The following is a 16429-nucleotide window of genomic DNA, read 5'->3' on the forward strand; positions in this document are numbered from 1 at the left end:
CCTATGTTCTAGGCGTTTTATGGTGTTCTCTTATATTTAAGTTTTTAAGCCATTTTACCTTTATTTTTGTGTGTGGTGTGAGGGAGTGTTCTAACTTCATTCTTTTACATGTAGTTGTCCAGCTCTCCCAACACCACTTGCTGAAGAAACTCTTTTCTCCATTATATACTCTTGCCTCCTCCATCAAAGATTAATTGACTGTAGGTGTATGGGGTTTTCTCCCGGACTCTGTTCTGTCCCATAGATCTACATGTCTATTTTTTGTGCTGTTATCATGATATTTTGCTTACTGTAGCTTTGCAGTATTGTCTGAAGTGTGGGAGGGTTATGCCTCTAGGTTAGTTCTTTTTCCTTAGGATTGCCACAGCAATTCTGAATCTTTTATGGCTCCACATAAATTTTAGGATTACGTGCTCTAGTTCTGTGAAAATTTTCATGGGTAACTTTATAGGGGTCATATTAATTTGATAGGGAACCAATTAAATGTAGACCGCTTTGGGTTCAGTTCAGTTGAGTCGCTCAGTCGTGTCTGACTCTTTGAGACCGCATGAATCGCAGCACGCCAGGCCTCCCGTTCCATCACCAACTCCCGGAGTTCACTCAGACTCACGTCCATCGAGTCAGTGATGCCATCCAGCCATCTCATCCTCTGTCATCCCCTTCTCCTCCTGCCCCCAATCCCTCCCAGCATCAGAGTCTTTTCCAATGAGTCAACTCTTCGCATGAGGTGGCCAAAGTACTGGAGTTTCAGCTTTAGCATCATTCCTTCCAAAAGAAATCCCAGGGCTGATCTCCTTTAGAATGGACTGGTTGGATCTCCTTGCAGTCCAAGGGACTCTCAAGAGTCTTCTCCAACACCACAGTTCAAAAGCATCAATTCTTCGGTGCTCAGCCTTCTTCACAGTCCAACTCTCACATCCATACATGACCACTAGAAAAACCATAGCCTTGACTAGACAGACCTTTGTTGGCAAAGTAATGTCTCTGCTTTTGAATATGCTATCTAGGTTGATCATAACTTTTCTTCCAAGGAGTAAGCATCTTTTAATTTCATGGCTGCACTCACCACCTGCAGTGATTTTGGAGCCCCCCAAAATAAAGTCTGACACTGTTTCCACTGTTTCCCCATCTATTCGCCATGAAGTGATGGGACCAGATGCCATGATCTTCGTTTTCTGAATGTTGAGCTTTAAGCCAACTTTTTCACTCTCCTCTTTCACCCTCATCAAGAGGCTTTTGAGTTCCTCTTCACTTTCTGCCATAAGGGTGGTGTCATCTGCATATCTGAGGTTATTGATATTTCTCCTGGCAATCTTGATTCCAGCTTCTGCTTCTTCCAGCCCAGCATTTCTCATGCTTTTTTTTAAAAAAAATAGATGATATGGGGAGAGAGGTCGGGGGGCGGGGTTCAGGATTGGGAATTCATGTACACCTGTGGCGGATTCATGTCAATGTATGGCAAAACCAATACAGTATTGTAAAGTAAAATAAAAATAAATTTTTTAAAAATAGATATTTTCATAATATTAATTCTTATAGTCTAAGATCATGGGCTATCTTCCCATGTCTCTTACTTTCTCTTTCGTTGGTATAACTGAATGGAAGGGAGCAAGGAGTAGGAAGAACTGCATGACAGAGGTCCAGCCCAGTGGGAGGTGAGAAGTGTAGAGAAAAGAGCTGAGAATGTGGTAACAGGAGATAACAGCTCTGTTCTAAGCAAAATGCAAGTAAGATGACCTGAGTAGTCAACTGGGCCTGGGTTAAAAAACTGAAGCAAAAAAATAAAACAAGATGCTTTTGTACTGATGTACATGGACAACACTCACTTTAGATCTAAATTCTGGCAGACTTTGAAGAAACATTCAGCATGTTTAGCCAGCGCTGTCAGTCCAGTTTTCTCTTCCCCAAATCACTTCTAAAACCCAGTAGGCTTATAGTGGATGTGATTTCAGCCATACCATTTCTCATTCCACTTTTGTTTTCCTGGTCAGGAAATTTATCATGTTAAAAGACCTCCAAGGTTTGTAGCAGAGCATTCTTACCTTAGGGTCATGGCTGGAATTTAGCTTTTTGTAAGTAATGTCAAAAGATGCATTCTCCTTGATCTGATGGTAGGATGGATGAGCACCCAGGCTCTTAATAGTAGACAGTTGACTTGTAGTCTATCACCATTCAACTCTATACATTAGTAGCTCTACCACCACTGTACCAAGCAGTGACCATTTATTTTCTCTTGCAGAGAACATCATGGGAATGCTATGCAGCCCTCCGTCAAGGATAACAGTGGCAGCCATGGCTCTCCTATCAGTGGAAAATTAGAAGGCATCTTCTTTAGCTGCAGCACTGAATTCAATACTGGGAAGCCACCCCAGGATTCACCTTATGGAAGATACAGGTTTGAGATTGCAGCAGAAAAACTTTTTAACCCCAATACTAACTTATACTTTGGGGACTTCTACTGTATGTACACTGCTTATCATTATGTGATTCTGGTCATTGCTCCTGTGGGATCACCAGGAGATGAATTTTGTAAGCAGCGCCTTCCTCAACTAAATTCCCAGGATAATAAATTTCTGACGTGCAGAGAAGAAGATGGGATGCTGGTTTACCACCATGCCCAGGATGTCATTTTAGAAGTCATTTACACTGACCCCGTGGATCTTTCTCTAGGCACCGTGGCAGAAATCACTGGTCATCAGCTCATGAGCTTATCTACTGCAAATGCAAAGAAAGATCCCAGCTGCAAAACCTGTAATATTAGTGTTGGACGTTAATGCCCACTTTTCTTATTCTGAGGCCCCCTTTCTTCCCGTAGGAGCCCTGATCCTCTGTTGTCCATTTTCATCACCCAGATGTTTTCCACTGAAGCATGCCCATGCCACTGTCACCGAAAGCGAACCATCACTTTTCAGATTTCCGAGCTGTTGTAGTGTTTCCCAGTCCCTACCCTTCCCACGACTTTGAGAGATGAACTGTCCTGAGTTGTTTCTGACACCCTCTTGCCTAGATGCTGCAATGTTTTTATTTTTCCTCTATGCCAAACATAACCAAACTATTATATAAACTGCTTTAGTAAAATACAAAATAATGGCTTATAAATGGTGTTTAAATATGCTCTCATTTTAATCTACTGAACAAATATTGGGATAACTCCAAACCGCATGAAAAAGTGTAATTGCAGCATGAGTTAAATCTTGAAGCCTAGAATTGTCAGCACTTCCAACTTGTTGTTTGACAGTGTTATTTATGTTATTTATATTAGCTAACAGGAAACAACTACTGTGTTTCAACATAATAAATATAATAGAAAAATATTTTATTTGTATTGTTGTATAAAATATTTACAATCTTATAGAATATATAGAGTTACATCTTAATAGCAATTGTATACATGTCACGAAACCATTTCCCTTATCAAAGATGTAGTTTGTAAACCTCAAATAGTTGTGTATCTGTCCTGTTACAAGTACATAACTTTAATTAAACAAATTTGTGAAGGACATTATTCTGATTCATAAAGGTTATAAAATATCAGGTAAATATAGGTAACTATAGAGAAAACAGTAAGCCTCTGAAACCATCTGCTTCAGAAATAGTCAATCCCAACCAAACTATATGAAAATGTGAATTTGTTCACCATTGTGCTTAAACATTACAGAAAAGAGAACTACAAACGTGGCTGGTATGAGAGAGAAAATGTGGACCTTTTACTTATTTTTACAAAAGCAAAATAATAAACGTGGTTTAATACAAAATAACAAAACAATATACACTGAAGTTAATGATGCAAATAAAGTATCCTGGCTTCTTTTCCAAGGTGTTACAGCAAACAGGTACTAAACCTTTCATTTTATACAGAATGAGTAACAACTATAGTTCATGGGAAATTTTTTTGACTTTACAAAGTATAGACCTTGGAACATTAAGAAAAACACATATTCCCAATGGAAAAATAGTTTATATATCTTATAGTAAACAAAAAGATTAGCTATTATAACTATGATCACATTAGATTATATGCTACAGACACATCTATCCAAAATACCTATTTTCAAATTTTAATACAATATTTTATTTTAATATAAACATCTGTCAATTATAAACAAAGATAATTCACAAAGTACATGCTATCAGAATGAACTTTGGTAATCAGAAATGTAAAATTTTAAGGAACAGATAAAATAATGTGCTATTTTTATATAGAAATAAAAAATTAGCAGTGACACATTCTAGTATATTTTAGGGTGCTGAAAGCCTAGCAGACTTAAGGGACAAGGTAGTAGATTTTTTATCACTTAAAAATCTATTAGAAGTTTCAAATAAATTACATTCTTAATGACTGTATCCCTTTCTATGTAAAATGAGTTTCTTTTGTTGTTCTTATTGGGTTAAAAATCATGCTCTTTCCGTATGTCAGTATAAGCAGTCTTTGGACATTAAGTAGACTTTCTCTAACCAGTGGTCCATTTAACAGGTGGACACTTTTTATTACTTAGGTTTGATACAATACATGTTTTCTGAAGTAATTATACTGACTGCATTTTCTCCTTGGCATGGAGAAGGCTGAATTTTATTTTCCAATTATATGTTACTTACTGTATTTTCTCCCATTTTAATCCCTTCTATTCATGTATAATTACACTTGCCATCCATTCTTAACAACAGCTAATACTCCCACTAAAGTGCTTCAGTTTTCAGTTGTCATACTACTTAGCAAGAACGGCAGAGGAAAATAAACTTGCCTTATCACAGGTGAAAGTGATCACAAACATTTCCTGAACCTCAAATAGTTTTGGCCACATCTTGCTTGCTGATGAGGACCTCTAATAGTCTCAGTTTGGCTTTTATATGCTTGTATTCATAGTACTCATCTGCCATTGGTATCCGATCTTCCTTTTGTGGACTTCTGCAAAAAATATATATATATATAAATGCATTAGATCATTAATGAACCAAGTCATTAAAAATCCTTTTTTAACTCTTGTGAGAAAAGTACAGGGTAACAATTTCCGCTAGATTTTTTCATCAAGTCTTTTTTCCTCTCCCTCTTCCATGTGTTACTAGGTTTCAATGTAATAGTGCTCTGAGAAGTTAAATATTATAAGTGTTTTGCAAAACATTGTCCAGTGCATAGACATATAACACTGGGGAAGAGGAAAGGTCTGCGGGAAATAAAAACCAGAACCCTCAAGATATTTTTTTACCTAGTCTTTCTTCCATCATCCAAGCCTGTGCAGAATATTCAGCCCTTATAGTGATAGTTGTTTAAAATATCAACCTAAAAATACTACGAAAATTACATTAACAGAAATAACTTATAAATCTATGGTAATAGGAGGGAAAAGTTCAGTAGCTACCTTACAAACATGAATTATTTCTAAACTTTCTTGTAATTATAGTCCTATCTCTGTTAATGTATAGAAGAGTCACAGAGAAGTTCCTTTCAGAAATCTGAGTCTAAATTGTAGTGGTTCTTTGCACACTGATCCTACTAAGACTAGACTACGGATCATGCCCAGTTTGATACATATGCCTCCTAACTGCCAGATGTTCTTGACATTTACTTTGAAGGATAATTGGGTAACATCTGGAGTTAAAATCATCTGCCTTCCCAGAAATTTACATTGCCAGGATATGTTTTCTAAAGGACAAGAGTTAGTTCAGGATCTCCTTAGTTAATAAAGATGGCCAATTGCTTTTAAAATATTTCCACCCATGACTTTGAAATACAAGGACTGGAAAACCCAGATGAAGTCACCACCACTGCTATTGAATATAAACACAGATAACATAAACTCTGTAACATAAGTATAGCTGAAAATGGGTAAAAAGCAAACAGCCTATACCCCTTCTATTTTACCAGTACTGATAAAGTTATATTTCTTACCAATAAAAGAACAGCTAACAGTACACATAGATTTGAATACTGTTCTGAGTTCTGAACTAGAAATTTCAGGGCAGTATATATAGTGTTAACAACACCAGTAGATAACGATATTCTTTGGGAATCTATAAAGAGTCTTCCCTGAAATCTCTAGTTCAGAACTCAGAACAGTATACAAATCTACAGCCAGAGTTCCTTTTAGACTAACATAATTCCTTTGACTCCATTCTGTATTCTGGGCCAAACTTATCCCAACTGGGTATCTAAATGCCACCTTAATTTGTGTAAACATACCTAAGTGAAGAAATAGTCTAATTTATAGGGAAACACTAATAGTTCATGATGCAATTATCTCTGGTCCGGCACACTCCTCTTTATCTAATAAACAAGAATGCATTGTACTAAGTATTTCCTTAACCACTTTTCTCATTATATAAAACATACATAAGCATTTAGCACAGGTCCTGGCTCATAATTGTTAAGGTCATACCTAGATAACTATGCTTCTTGCATGATGACTCTTACCAAGAACATTCATAGAACATTAAATTTTTTAATTATCTATTTGCATGGTTATTTTACCTATGGACAGGTAACCCTTCCCAATGAAATGTTTTAGAAAAACAAGATCTGTATTTCGTAGCCATTCGACTATTTGATTTTACTTGTAATATGGCACCGCTTCTGCCTTTAGTTTAAGTGTATTACCACAAGAGGGCAGATAACCTCAACCAAGTAGTAAGCATATCTGAAGTGGGTTTCCCACTCACTGGTGCATTTAAAATACTATACATAGAACATGACTAACTTCCCTGGATGTCAGAGGCATGCCAAGTACCACTGCAGACCCATTTGGCAGGACTAATAACACACCAGAAGGTTCTCAAACTCTTTAAATTGCCTGTGTTTGGATAGGTTAAAAAATGTAAAAGTTGTATAGAAATTTTGTAAAGGAAAAAAGAAAACAAATTGTTTTATATTCTGAATTTAACAACCACATAACATTTCTCATTAGATAGTTACCATCAGCAGAAAGGTAGGTCACTTGGACTTATATAACAGTCAACTTAGAACAGAGAACTAACATGGGCTGAAAGATCAGATAGATTTATTTAAGGTTTAGATAAATTCAATAGTTATAATGGGATTTATTATGCAAAGTTAGGGAATTTAGGGAGTTCATCTTTTGTTTTTTTTAAAGATTCATGTCTTATACTTGATAGCTACATCCTTCTATAAAACATACCCAATAATGATACTACCCAAATGTTGCATTAGACAAACACTAGTTGTAAGTCACTGGAAATTATGTCTTGTATAAAGTCACCGTTACTGCAAAAAACAAACAAACAAAAAATCTGAGCTTACTCCTGACTCTTAGTTCTCTAGGAGTCATTAGCTTAAAAAATATCTCTGCCCACACTTACCTTCCTGTTTGTTTAAAAAACTGTTCCTCAAATTCTCTCAAGGCTTTCCGAAGTCTCTTCTTATCAGCCCTAGTTTCTCGGAGATGGTCAAGAAGTACAGGCCTGTATCAGGTAGAATATATATCTGCCATTATGGAGCTCTGGCATAACTGAGAGAGATGAGCAGAGCTAGCTATTTAGCAAAAAAGCTATTATGATACAGAAGTGTTCTACTTAAAAGAGTGCCTTCTGAATAAGGATGACACAGGTAGAACCTGACCAGAGGGGAACACGTGGCGGGGGCATCACAGACGATGAAAATAACAGCATCAGGAAATGGAAAGGATGGATGGGAGGCAGGCAGGCTGCATCCATTATAAAAGTGGGGACAGTAAAGGCCACATGGGGGCATGAGGGAGAAAGCACTTCAGATATGATGAGCACACTCCTCAGTTATCTGGTGACAGACTGAAGAGAGGCTAGAGGGAGAGATTTTAAAAAGAATTCTACTCTGAATCTTGACTATAAGGGGAATGTCAAAACCCTTGGGAATGAAACAAAGACCCCAAGAAAGCTGTAATTATGTTGCAGAGTCTACTTACTTCTTTCTAAGAGAGAAAAGTCAACTGCTTGAGAGCAGGAGGCTTTACCTGGGGAGCTTGTGTCTGATTTCAGAAACTCTGTGAACTCCCTGAAATCATATATGGGCATTTTCTATCAAGAAAATGATTCCACTGCTTTCCAAAGAGCCCTACACACTCCCTCCCCACCCCCCACCCCCCAAAAAAGTACAGTTACTTTAGAAGAGCCCACCAGCCAGTCAGCCAACCAAGAAAGAGAAGAAAGGGAGGGAAGAAAGAGAAAAGAAGTCAGGGAGAGAGGGAAAGAGGAAAAAATGGAAGAAGAGGGAAGACTGATGTTCTGCTTCCAAACAGGTCACTCTTCTCTCAGCTGAAACTGCGGTGCCAGCTGATAACAAGTACACCAAACGCTCAGCTTACAGCTTAGTCCTTGGTCTTGTCTCAGGTATTTGTGGGGATTCCATCCCTTTCTCGGGGCATATATACTCACCACACTGTTACATGTGTTAAAAAAAAAAAAACTCATAATCTGGCCTATAATATACAAATGAAAGAAGGCCAAATGATCAGAGGAAGGGCAGCTACTGAATAATAATAATAATAATGACACTAATGAAAATCCAAATGGCTCCTGACTGAGGAGCCATTAGAAGAAAAAGGTCAGCTCATTTACTTAAGTCCCAGTCCGGCAAAACCATTTTATTTAAATAGAATAGAATAAAGGTCCTGACAACTTCTGACCCAACACAGAATCCCAGTTCCTTTTGTTTGAGCATCATCAAAGGCCAACACTGCCAGGCATTAGACCAGCACCAGACCTGCTGAAATGATGTACAGGGGTAGAAAATGGAACATCAGCACTTTTGGCATCTTTAGGGCCATGTTGGGCTTCCCTGGTGGCTCAGACTAGACAAAGAACCTGCCTGCAGTGCAGGAGAGCTGGGTTCAAGCCTGGGTCAGGAAGATCCCCTGGAGGAGGGCATGGTAACCCACTCCAATTCCGTGGACAGAGGAGACTGGCCAGCTACAGTCCATAGGGTCGCAAAGAGTCGGACATGACTGAGCGACTAACACTTTCTTCACTTTAGGACCTTATTAGGAGCCTTGGTTCCTCATGGCTTTGTCTCAGTTTCCCTGTTAGGAGGATAACCAGATGTGTTTTCTGGTGAATGGCACTTTTTAGAGAGTGTAATAGCTCTCCCAGTTGTATACTGTGTGTACATATAAGGTCCCCCAGACCAGAAGGAGTTCAAAGACGACTCCATACTTAAGACTGACACTCACATGGTGGCCTCGTGTAAATTGGACATGGAGAGGGCTGGTGGTTTGACTTCCTTCTTTTCGTCAGGGAGCAGGAGCTTCACGGGCTCAGTCTCTTCAGAGTGTGTGAGGTGATCACCAGCAGGAGGGTGAGATGCTGGATTTGGCAAAGAAGGCTGCTGACTTCCCTGTGGACAGTCTTCATCAGAGTCTTCTTCCTCCTGCTTATCATAAGAAGAGTTCAATAGAGTCACAAAGTGCTAAGGGCCTCTTAGGGAAGCAGAAACAGGAAAAGGGAACCCTAAATAGACACCATGAAAACAGTAGGTGACCCCTGTGCCTACTGAAAACCAAGAGGAATGCTAGCTTGGTTGCATCAGAAGAAGCTTAGCAGAAGTTAACTAGCAAATAAAGCACGCATGCTGGCTAACGTGCTTACCAAGCTCAGCTTCTTCTGCTAGTCAAAGAAGGCACAGACAACGGGGATGTGTTCTAGTCTGGAACTGCCTAGTAATCTTCCCTCCACCAGACTTACCAACCCCAGACTCTAATAGAGTTAGCATGGGTGAGCAGAGATGGACCACAGGCCTCTGCATCATCTTGTCACCCAAATCAGGCCCTGGTCTGGGCTCAGATACAGAGAATACTGAGAAAATGGGTAAATTCAGGGAACCGCTTCATGAAGGCCAAAAATAAAATGGAGATTCTCCATAACCTGTTCTGATAATGCTTGTCACAACCAGAAGATTTTCTTGCAAGGAAATCTGAAAACCATTCCCTGTTTTAACTTATGCTTCCGTAACAGGAAAATCTCAACGAGTATGAGTCACGATGTCTCTGTGTTTAGAGTTGTTTGTGGAAGTATAAATGTACTGAAGTATACTTAAATTTGTATCTGTTAATATTTATTTTCTTTTAATACTGACATCTTGAGCAAGTGACTGTTCTAATATTGGTGGTGTAGGATTTGTGGTACTTTTCTAGTTCTGTATTCCCATAAATCATTCTTAATTAAAAGTAGTCTAACCCAATTTCAGTATTCATATTGTCTATTGAAATAAATCTGCTTCTATCTTACACAGTGATGGTCAAATGGTAACAAAAACAAACGCAGCATTATTATCAAAGAACACACAAATCAATTTTCTTATTAAAGGAGAAAAATTAACAACACCCAGACTAGAACGGGTTCTGTTTTGTCTAGCTGTGCGGTTGTAAATTAGGTAATGCCAGACTAAAATCCATCATTTGTTCTCCTCACCCAAGCAATGAAAGCAAATGCTAAAACTGGCTTCAGAAATGGAATCGCTACCCAGTCCTGTTTCACAGCGGCCCTAACCAACAGGCGCTGTCGAGTACAGTGTGGGAGCTGAGGGAGGCCTCACTTCTATGCTCTGGCACACCTGGCCGTGTGGGCAGGACATCCTGCCAAGAAGGCTTGCTTGCCCCTTCCTGGTGCCACCTCCCTAACAAATGTCGGCACAAAGCACACGGACAGGTTAGTAGTGAAGGCAAGCTTTCCCAACTTACAATTGTTGGAATAAGGGAAGGTGTGGACAAGATTTGCTTGATAATTCTGTATCGGTCATAAAGAGGCTTTATGAGGTTCTTGTCTTGCTTCATTACCTGGAAAACATGAAATTATTGTTCCTTTCTCAAACGAGAATGAAAATACATCAGTGTTTTTAACAGGCAAAAAAAAAAAAAAAAAAAGGTTTGAAGCCTAAAAGTAAGGGATTACAGTACTAAAATGTGACAGTAATCTTCAAAAGGTAGGTCATTGCTAAGATACTGTATGAAGCACATGCCAATTTCCATCTAGGAAAAGCTTCTTAAAGGAGAGGTCCAAGTTGAAAAAGATGTTTTTAGAGCTTACTAGAGGAATCCTCGGTGTTTAAATGGTAAGGTGCCTTTAATTATTTAATTAAAGAATTAATAACTTTATTTCTTCATTCTTAAAGAAACTAATGGATGACTGAGGCCTATCAATTTTTCTTCTGGAACATGTATTTTATCTGGACTTTCAAGATTCTACTCACAGACACCAACACTGTCCAGGTCACTGTCACTACATACTTGGATTCTATGCTAGTTTACTGGCTAAATCTGACATAAACTAAATATTTTGGATAAAACAGTAAACCTCTCTGGATTCTCAATTTCCTACCTATACAACAAGGATGTTGAGAGTTTAAAACGTTCCTTCCAGCCAAAAAAAGTGTATAACCTCTTGGTCCACCAATCCATTCTGTTACCCTTCTGCCGTTTGACTCATCCCTAAACACTACTTTTCACATGCCTCAGGGTACACACAATTCTAAATAGTTTCCTACTTACCTACTAATCATCTGCCTAATTACCCACCCACCTACCTACCTCTCCATCGAAAATGACCAGACTCCTCTGCTTCCTTTGGTTTTCCTTCCTGATGTGTGTCCTGCGTGACGTTTCCATATGTTCACTATACACAGACTCTGTTTCCCTCGGGCCCCGTGGATCTCACTCGGCAGGTGATGGGAAGGAAACGGTACAAGCAGCACACGGCACGACCCCCCCAGGGTCCTGACTCCACCCTCCAGAGCCCCCAAGAGAACGCTGGAGGAGGAGAAAGTGGCCCAAACGTGTATGTTTTCAGCCTTCTAGTTATTCTCCATCCCAGCTGAGAACCATTCTGGCCTCTGCTGATCTTTCTTCACAGAGAAAAGGAAGTGAAACATTTCTGTATCTCACTGCCTGGGCCTCACCTATTGTCTGTGTTGTAGTCTTGTCTGCCCAAATAAATTATATCATGTATTTCTTCAATTTTTCATGGTACACATGTATAGGCTTTCCTACCACCCATCTAATAACCCAGGTTTTTATAGATAGTAAAAGTAGTCTGATTTTTAGCAATCTTCATATAAATTCCACAGGCTATATGACCCAAGGCTCTTTTATTTTCAGTAGAAAGAAAGACCACCTCTCTATGTTCAGTTCATTTATTGGTTAAGTAACCCCAAGAACCTTTCATTTTCTAGCCCAATCATTCCTTAAAGGTTTTCTTAGTCATGTTACATTTTTACACATGAAAAATTCACATATTACATGGGATTTTAACAGGTGACAAAGAAAAAAATTTCTTGATTCAGAAAACACTGAAATGGTCTTTTATTCAGTATCTTATTGGGACTTATATTCCATAGAAAGCACTTTGAAAAGGGTGCATTTAACTGTTATTGGCATCTCTCTATTGCAGTTTGATTTTTGTGATTTTGCTGATTTTTACAACAAAAATATATTGTCTGGATTCTAGAAAAGCTAAATTTAGTCTTAAAAGAGAAAAAGAAAAGAGCGGCCAAAAAGCAAGTTAGAATGATGAATGCTGTTACAGAAAGGTTCCTTCCACAGATGCTAGATAAAAGCCAGGGCAGGTATATAACGTATGGAATTCATCTTTCACGCTACTGATTTTATGATTTACTCTTAGGACCACTATTAAAGTAATCCCCAAAGACAGATGTGAGGGTTCAATGGCCATAAGTACAGGACACTATCAAAACTTTAATGCCATTAGTGCTTATCCTCAAATACATTTGGACAGGATGGCAGGCTGCCTGAAAGAAGGGTTAGTGGTCAGACATGCCAGGGGCTGTCTTCTACTCAGGGGCCTGTGGAGACTAGCTATCATGAGGCCTGCAAAGTGGCTCTTCATGGTGGAAAATGAGTCGAGGTTGGCTCTGCAGGACAGATACCTCCAATCAAGGGGCGGAGACACATTCAACTGAGCTGTTCCTCATTCCTCGGCCACTTTCTACTGAGATTCAGACCATTTTCTCCTCTGAGTCCAATGGCTCTTTCTGAAATGCATCCTGCTCCCCAACTCTGCATATTAGCGGCTGGCAATGATACGTTAGTAGTATCTAACTTGTGTTTTTTATTTAAATGGAGAAAACAAGGATCATGTTGAATAACCTGCAAGAGCCAGAGAGAGATCCAGAGCATGAATGGGTAGTCCGATTGTAAAGATAAATTTAAGGAGATAAACCCTGCAGCTAAATGACCCTTCCTCCCTGCTCCTCCATTTTTATGGCGGCAGAAAAAGGAGGCTTCAAGGATAAGCGAGAGGGCATCATGCACAGAAGGAAATTTGACAAGCTTTGTTGACAACTTGACATCATTGTAAAAACTGCCCCACCCCACCCCAGCCAGGTTACTCCAGTCACCAAGGTCTGGAATGGCTGCCCTGAGCAAGCTGGTTTCCCAAGCAGAGCTGCTGCTGAGTGGTCAGCCCCAGCGTCCATTCTTTCTGGGCCCTGGTCAGACAGTCCTTAGAGAAAAGACTGCTTTTACCACCATGCCTGTTTCCTTTCTCCCCGTGGCACTGGCCCCGTGTTTTTTCACAGGAAGCCACAGAAACATAAAAATCACTCAAACTGTCAGCATAAACAAGCTCTCTCTTGCAGAGGTAGAACTGACTTCCCCTCTCTGGACAGACAGTGATGGGAATCCATTATTCTTTAGCCTGAAGGACTCAAGTCCTGCCAAACTTTCCCTGAGTGTGTCTCCCCAAGCCCTCACTGAGGGAGACAGTCTGTGTGGAACAAATCTGACTGTTTCAACTAACCAGTCAGTCCAACAACACAGGAGGTCACTAGTGAACATCACCATGCAAACCAGCTGCTGGAAAGGATGGCCAGGTCAGTTCAGATTTCCAAGCATACGCAGATCAGTATCGGCCTTGAAAAGAGAGGCCGTAAGTTTAGATAACTGGCTTCAAAATTACACACTATATTCAATTTGGAAAATTATGGACTCTCTGAACCTTAGGTTCTTAATATGCAAAAAAATAATTAAAATTATTTTTAATTATCTTATGTAAATATCCCTGGCACAGAGTCAGGCATACAAAATGTTATTTAAGTCATCAAACTACTTGATTTGAGGTTACCATCAAGGTTGTAAATTACTAAAAGAGGAATACCATGGTGCTATTAAATCATAAGTTTAATAAATAATGAGAAACTATGTCAATATGAATATGCAAAGTGAAAAAAGGATTCACAATTATGTAGACTGCTACCTTTTTTAAAGGGGCAAGTTGAGAATGTATATTGAACCTTTCTTGTATATGCCTTATATAGAAACTCCAAAGGACACAAAAAACATTACCAACAATAGCTCCACCTGCTCAGGGGTGGGAGACCTCAGAACTGGAGCTGGCAGATGGGGAGGAGTCTCTTTAATGTGTAGCTTTTTCTGTTCTTTCAACTATGTGAGAAAGTATCACCTATTCAAAAAATTAAATTTTTTGAAAGGATAAGTAGACAGAAGAACTTGATGGGATATTCCTTTGGGTGCCTTTTACCTGTATGTCTTCCCTCCCTCCAATGCACAACTCACTAACCCATGATTAAATTTATTTCATCTTTATAATGATTATGTTTTTTAAAAAATCTGCTTTTCTCTTCAAAGATGCTGCAGTTGATGAAGGGGCAGCGGTAGTAATGGTCATTACTCATCCACTTGGTAATCTGTGCTGTGCACCTGACCCCACCTACAGTTCTTAGAAGGGACAATAAAAAGGGGAGAGGTGCCAGTTCCAATTCAGCATTTCAGAGGAAGACATAATCAGCACCACAATCAGAACTGAGGGATGATTCACTCATTTCCAGGGCTCAGTGCACACCCTGTGACCAGAAGTGACTGTCTCCAAAATCACCCAGAGATGATGGAGGGAGAAAATCACTCAGTGGCAGGGTCTGAACTGACAAGGCCATGCTGTGGGGTCTCCTGCATTTATCAGCGTTAGGATGAGCTCTGACTAAACACCAACAGCAAGAATGTCAGGAAGAGTCATAATAAAGGCATCTCTAGAAAAGAAAGAATTCATCTCGAAAGCTCTAATATTTAATGCATTTTAAGCAGTAAAGCAAAGACCCCAGATGAAAATCATCTGTCATTTTGAGTTTAAAGAAATGGGGCCTAATGAGATCACCTCAAATGCTGATCAGTTCCCTGAGGAGCCAAGAATAATACTATCTTAGAAATTTTCAGTCCTCCCTTAGCTTCTTCTGTGGCTTCTAGACTCCCCCCTTCGGAACCATCCACAGCTGCCTGGCCACGTCACACTGGCTGTGTGAAGTTCTCTCGGAGCAACTCTGCAGCTTTAGGTCCTAAGATGCACACATTCCACAGCAGGTGATCTCTGCTTAAAGAACCTAACTTTAGCCCACTGCAGCGATACGAGGCTTCTCTGAAGGGACTTCTGACACTCGGAGTTTCCCTGGTGGCTCAGATAGTAAAGAATGCAATGCAGGAGAACCAGGTTCAATCCCTGGGCTGGAAAGATCCCCTGGAGAAAAAGATGGCTACCCACTCCAATATTCTGGAGAATTCCATGGACAGAGAAGCCTGACGGGCTACAGTCTATTGGGTCACAAAGAGTGAAACACAACCAAGCAGCTTTCACTTTTCACTTTCTGACACTAAACAGTTCAGCAGATGGCTGATTCATGTCAATGTATGGCAAAAAGCCTTCACAATATTGTAATTATCTTCCAATTAAAATCAGTAAAATAATAGAAATAAAGTGTCATTGAAACAAAGATGACTTCTAGAGAACTCAGAGTTTTTCTGACCTTCAGACTTTCATTTACATGTTTTTATTTGTCTTAAATGCCTCACGAGGGTGACGGACCATCCCAGTTTTCCCAGGACTGAGGCTTTTGGTGGGCCGTGGAATTTTCGGTGCTAAAGTTAGGAAAGTCTAGGGAAACCTGGGATGATAGGTCACCCTACTCATGAAAGATCTTAAAATGAGTATGTCCAAAGTAGACCTCCTAAGCATCCCCTCCCACCCTCAGTGTGCACCCATCTAGTTTTTCCCCGTCAGTAAGTGCACCCATCTCCTTTCCTTCACTCCCTACCACCCAGTGATTCAGCACATCCTTTTGATTCTACAACCCAAGTAGACTTTGAAGGCGTCTGCTCCTTTCCATTTCCACAGTGAACATCCTAGTCCAAGCCGCCCATTTCACCTTCCCGTTTCCACTCTTTTTCCTGATTTATTCTGCATAGAGCAATCAGGAAGATCTTTTACGTGCAAATCACATCATGCCGCTTTCACACGTGGAACCATTCAGCAGCTTCCTGAAACTTTCGGTGGCCTGGGAGCGCCTGTGTTGTGGGCCCTGACCTGTCGTTTCTGACTTCATCTCATGCCGCCCTGGGCACTAGCACTCAGACCTGAGAATCCCAACCACCGACGAGCCCTTCCTTCAAAGGCCGCGGTACTTGCAGCTCCATCTCCCTAGAATGCT

General features: G+C 39.9%; 2 protein-coding genes across 11 annotated transcripts in view; one reads left to right on the plus strand and one right to left on the minus strand.

Moving 5' to 3' along the window:
- The window catches only part of PHYHIPL (phytanoyl-CoA 2-hydroxylase interacting protein like), a 117030-nt gene extending 113716 nt beyond the window's left edge, over positions 1-3314 (plus strand). For both annotated transcript variants that reach the window (XM_004021385.6, XM_012105098.5), the window contains exon 5: positions 2240-3314. In XM_004021385.6, the coding sequence (XP_004021434.1) occupies positions 2240-2774 (535 nt within the window). In that variant the 3' untranslated portion in view covers positions 2775-3314. The remainder of the gene's footprint in view (positions 1-2239) is intronic.
- Positions 3300-16429, minus strand: part of FAM13C (family with sequence similarity 13 member C) — a 139772-nt gene continuing 126642 nt past the window's right edge. For 5 of the 9 annotated variants that reach the window (XM_012105090.3, XM_042240837.2, XM_012105091.5 and 2 more), the window contains 4 exons: positions 10662-10757; positions 9156-9355; positions 7312-7413; positions 3300-4906 (listed from right to left, as the gene is read on the minus strand). In XM_012105090.3, the coding sequence (XP_011960480.1) occupies positions 4783-4906; positions 7312-7413; positions 9156-9355; positions 10662-10757 (522 nt within the window). In that variant the 3' untranslated portion in view covers positions 3300-4782. The remainder of the gene's footprint in view (positions 4907-7311; positions 7414-9155; positions 9356-10661; positions 10758-16429) is intronic. The other 4 variants (XM_060406447.1, XM_060406446.1, XM_042240836.2 and 1 more) reach the window with 1 other exon arrangement.

The sequence above is a fragment of the Ovis aries genome, chromosome 25, assembly GCF_016772045.2.
Source record: "Ovis aries strain OAR_USU_Benz2616 breed Rambouillet chromosome 25, ARS-UI_Ramb_v3.0, whole genome shotgun sequence".
In the NCBI taxonomy this organism is placed as follows: domain Eukaryota; kingdom Metazoa; phylum Chordata; class Mammalia; order Artiodactyla; family Bovidae; genus Ovis; species Ovis aries.